This window comes from Mastomys coucha, unplaced genomic scaffold, assembly GCF_008632895.1.
Source record: "Mastomys coucha isolate ucsf_1 unplaced genomic scaffold, UCSF_Mcou_1 pScaffold12, whole genome shotgun sequence".
NCBI classification, from domain to species: Eukaryota; Metazoa; Chordata; class Mammalia; order Rodentia; family Muridae; genus Mastomys; species Mastomys coucha.
The window spans coordinates 64,882,781-64,887,505 of NW_022196894.1; the positions used below are offsets into that span (position 1 = coordinate 64,882,781).

The 4,725-nt window shown below is 50.1% G+C and overlaps 1 protein-coding gene across 4 annotated transcripts in view; it reads right to left on the reverse strand.

Annotated features, from left to right (window-relative positions):
- Nucleotides 1-2,900, reverse strand: part of Cadm2 (cell adhesion molecule 2) — a 941,141-nt gene extending 938,241 nt beyond the window's left edge. For 2 of the 4 annotated variants that reach the window (XM_031364231.1, XM_031364230.1), the window contains exon 1: nucleotides 2,131-2,900. In XM_031364231.1, coding sequence (XP_031220091.1) covers nucleotides 2,131-2,191 — 61 coding nt within the window. In that variant the 5' untranslated portion in view covers nucleotides 2,192-2,900. The remainder of the gene's footprint in view (nucleotides 1-2,130) is intronic. The other 2 variants (XM_031364233.1, XM_031364232.1) reach the window with 1 other exon arrangement.
- Nucleotides 2,901-4,725: the final 1,825 nt, after the last annotated feature.

The window sequence follows — 4,725 nt, forward strand, 5'->3', positions numbered from 1 at the left end:
ACACACACACACACACACACACACACACACACACACACACACACACACACACTCTCTCTCACACATGCACGCACGCAGGCATGCACGCACAGAGGGAGGGAGGGAGGAGAAAACAGCTGAGAAATCCAAGTTACTGAGAGGTGAACTAGGGACTCTGAGAGGATGTTTTCTCGGCAGGATTAGAAATCCAAGTAAAGCGTCAGCCACCTGGGTACTAGTACCAGGAGGGCGGGGGAGTGAGCGCTGAGAAAAGGGAGCGAGCGGGAGGTGTGAGCCGGGGAAAATGCACTATCTGCTTTCTTGGCACATGGCATTTTAAATTTATATCCCATGTAAAATACATTTAAAAATCTCTTCGATATATTCAAAGACACATCTGTACACAGTTAGTTAATTGATTCAGTCATTTCCTGTCCATTACTTCACTCACATTCATAAATATGCACAAATAAAATACTGTTCCAATATATAGCCCCCCCAGAAGACTGCAAGAAAGAGGCTACATTCCAAGAACTTGCTGAAAGATGGTTCATTGACCTCATTTAAATCCTGCAAATAAAATAAAATAAAATAAAATGTTTGAGTCTGGATCGCCCGTGGGTCTACGCGGTCTTACTTTCACATTCCTTTAACCCAGAGACAAATAAATTTGACCAACTAATTTTTCTCACAAATATCAATGGATGGCGGAAGAGTTGGAGGTGAACAAAGATTTATCAAGAAAAGAAACACCTAGCTTTAAAAAAAAAAATCTATGGACCATCATCACGCATCCATCCTTCCAGTTTATCTCATTCAAGCCGCATCCCCGTGCTACTCTTCAAAGCAAGGATCTTCCGCCTTTCGGTCCGGCACATGCATGCCTCTTTTGCCTCCTCTACCAACCCCAAAGTGCTTTTCCCATACACTCCAACTCACGCCTTGCCATTTATTTCAAAATTAGCATCTTCTTCCCCTTCCATACATCCCACCCCTTCCATCCTCCAAAAGAGAAGATCTGGGGAGAAATGAACCCAAATCCCCTAGCTGCCTTGCATCAGGACCAGTGATTTGCATAACTGTTTTGTGTGGTTTCCCTCCATTGCAGACGCAGGGTTTTTACATTTCACGTTGAAAGGATGATATTAATTACGGAAAGAAGCGGCAGACAGAGGAAAGATAGACAAGTAAAGATTCTGAGCGAAAATCCAAAGCAGTGAAGTAGCTACCAGAGAGCATGCATTTCTTTGCTTAAAAAAAAAAAAAGCAAACCGCGCAGACCGGATAATAAAAAGTCGATGTGTTGATAAAGTGGATTTATGTCTTTTAAATTGTCCCTTTGCTCCGTTTTAAAATTCTTGCTTCATTCATATTCTTCTCTCTCTCTCTCTCTCTCTCTCTCTCTCTCTCTCTCTCTCTCTCTCTCTCTCTCTCTCTCTCTCTCTCTCTCTCTCTCTCTCTCTCTCTCCCCACCCCCCCTCGCTCGCTCTCAATCTTCTAGACCAGACAGAGTCCCCCTTCTCTTCCTAGGTGAATGACACGTCTCACAATCCCCCACCCCCCCTCACCCCGGGGATGTTATTGCAATGCACACGGTGCCGCCGCTGCTGCTGTTCTTGCCGTCGCGGTAGCTCGCTTCCAGGCTCTCACACACTTTTTAAAGACACATGGATGAAATGCTAGTGGAAAGAAGGGAAAGGGGAAGGCGACCCTAAAAGGGGAGGAGGTTAAAGAGATGACAAGAGGTGGCAAGGGTCGCTTAAGAGCGTGCTGTGGGAGGTGGTTGGCGAGGGTGGGTGGGGGAATGGGAGGATGGAATGTTGAGACAGGCACAAGTTGCCAGCCACCGGGAGTGGGAGGGGGATGCTGGCGGGGATCGAGTGGGGTGGAATGAAGGCAGCTCAGGTGAATGAAAAGGCGAAAGGTGCCGCGTAAGGAGCTGCCTGCTACCAGAGCTGGGCTGAGCCAGCGCTGGGGAAGCAACGGCTGGTGCAAACTGCCACTGCCCCCTGCAGCACCGGGGCGGAGGGGGAGGGACTGGAAACCGCCGGGCACTGGGGGATTGCCAGGGGAGAGTAGAAATACGGGGTGGAATGGCGAGGATGGGGAATGGGCGTGAAGCGATGCTCCCTACAGCGGGGCGGGGATTACCTTGTAACAGGAGCCCGCAGACACTGTAGAAGCGGAGAACCGCGCTGCGTTTCCAAATCATGGTCCCTTCTTTTAAGGGTCTGGGGAAGGATCGAGGGGGCAAGGAGATGCTGGTTGAGCGAACCACACAGTGCAAGGGCTCCGCTGTGGTGTCGTCCTCCCGGCTCCCGCCGGACCCACGATACCGCCGCAGCTGTGCTCGAACCCGCGCGGAAGCTGGTTGCCGGCAGCAAAAAGCGGTAGTGGCAGAGCACCCGCAGAAAGGGGTTTCGGTGGGCTAAATAGTTTCTTCTCCTTCTACTGCTGGCGGTGCAGCCCCGACAACCGATCTGCCGGCCACCGGTTTGGAGCCTGCCTTCCTTTCGGAGCTCGAGGCAAGTCCCAGAGCCCGCCCGGAGGCTGCTCAGGCAGGTGATGCAGGGATGCCGGGGTGTCGGGGAAGGTGCAGGCGAGGGCTGCAAGGAGTGGGTAGGTCACGGAAGGGAGGGGTGGGGGACAGGGGCAGCAAGCCGGCTGCACTGCCGCTCGCGCTCGGGTGTCAAGAGTCCTGGGAGAAGAGGTGGCAGCAGTGGTAGCAGCGCTTGGTAGCGGTGGCAGCAGCGGCGGCGGCGGCTCCCGGATGCTCCGGCTGCAGCAGCAGCAGTGGCGGCGGCGGCGGCGGCGACGGAGGCGGCGGCGGCGGCGGCGGCGGCGGCGGCGGCGGCAGCAGCAGCAGCTCTAGCGAGCACCAGACACAAGGGCAAGCTCAGCGCGGCGAAGGCCCCGCCCCTACCCTGGCCAGGGATAAGCACCGCCCCCTGACCAATGGGAACACACCCACCCACCACGCCGGGCCAATGACAGAGAAGGGTGGGAGGAGACTAGCGCCGGGAAAAACAAACAGGCTTCTCAAGGACCCTTCGGGCAGGAAGCTCTGAAGCCCCCTTTCACGCACTCAGGACTGGTATCACCTCCTAAGAGGTGGCCACGTGCTAACTTGCGGGAAGACGGCCCTATTCAGGAACAGGTGCTGAGCCCTGGAGAAGAATTCAGCCAATCGCCACCGCGAGGGGGCGGGGTTAGCTGTATCTTTCCCCCCCCACACACACCCCACCCGGCACCATCCCATCCCACACCCCCAGGTTCTGGAATCCGATGTGCCTGGGCATGGTCCTGGGTGCGAAGTTCTTCGGAGCATTTGGACTCCTAGAGCAGATGGTGGCTGCACCTGCCCACTCACCAGCTGCAGTAGCAATCTTTAACGCTCCCAGTCTCAAAAGGGAGAGATTACAGAGGGCGTGGGAGAGGCTAAGTATAGGGCGCTGAACACCTACCTGCCTGCAAGAACTTGGGGAAGATGTGATTTAGAAGTGCAGGGAAAATCACTTTGTTGTTGTTTTTCTTCAGAAAGTTTATGTATTCCACGTCCACTTCTCCACGTAGCTCTGGGAGTGATTGTATAGGTACTGAGATCTGGTTCAAATCCCACAGCTGTCTCTTTGGTTTCATAATGCTTTTGTAGCGGTATTTCTAAAGCCTTCTCAATTGAAAAACAAAGATAATAGTAATATTTATCTTACCATGTAAGGATAAAACGAAAAGGAAAACATGTACGTGGGGGCCAGACAGTTTGTCTGCTTTGCAAAGAGTAGTGAAGCTGTGAAGAGGAATTTTTCTAATTAAAAATAACAGGAAATCTTAGCAAGTTTCTTTTAAAATTCCAACAGTGGTCCTAAGAAGAAAGAAGAAGAAATGTGTTTCATTCAAGGAAGTGACATAAAGTGGTCAGGAAGAATCACTTAATACAAACCAATACCACAAGCTTTAAATGAGCAAGACAAATTACTCACAAGTTTTTCTAAGTGAGTTTAATTTGTATTTTTTTCTCCCTATGACCAGTTTTTAATTGGACCAAATTAGCAGATGATGGAAGAGCTCTGGTGTGTTCAATCAGTCACAATGTAAATAGGTCGGCTTTGTTAGATACCACACAATAGAAGCTTGGAATCAAAAAAAGACTGAGGCAAAGATGAGAGGCAAGACCTATATGGATGCCCATTCTCAAGACTGCTTCCTCTGCAGCAACTTTCTATACACCAACTCTCGCCATTTAGTTAATGACCCGTTCACTTCTGCTCATCTTTCTCCATAGATTCTCAAAATTAAGGTGTAATATATCCATAATAAAACTGCAAGCAGGATCTGTAAGGAGAAGGACAGGGGAATAATTTTATTATTGTTGAAGGTAGTTGCCCACCACAGTTTTAGCCGTTAAGGAAGACAGCAAGCCTGTGCATACTGCTATCACGTAAGCTGTAGTTAGCATCAAAAGGTGACGCCCTAATACTATAACCCTTGCTTCAGCTCTGTGTTTGGAAGACTATAACAAATGGGAATGTCAAAAAGGGAGGGTTTGATATGTCAAGGTTACTGGGCTCCAGTTCATACCGGTCTTCTTGCTGTATTACCCTGCGACCTCTCCCGTTTAATCATCCAAAGGAGTGGACTTTGATCATTCCTAAGATTACAATGATCAGGAAGGGAAAAAAAAAAAGACACTTAAATTGTTATATTCAGGAAAACATCCCAGTTGGCAGGAATATTTCAGCACCGGTA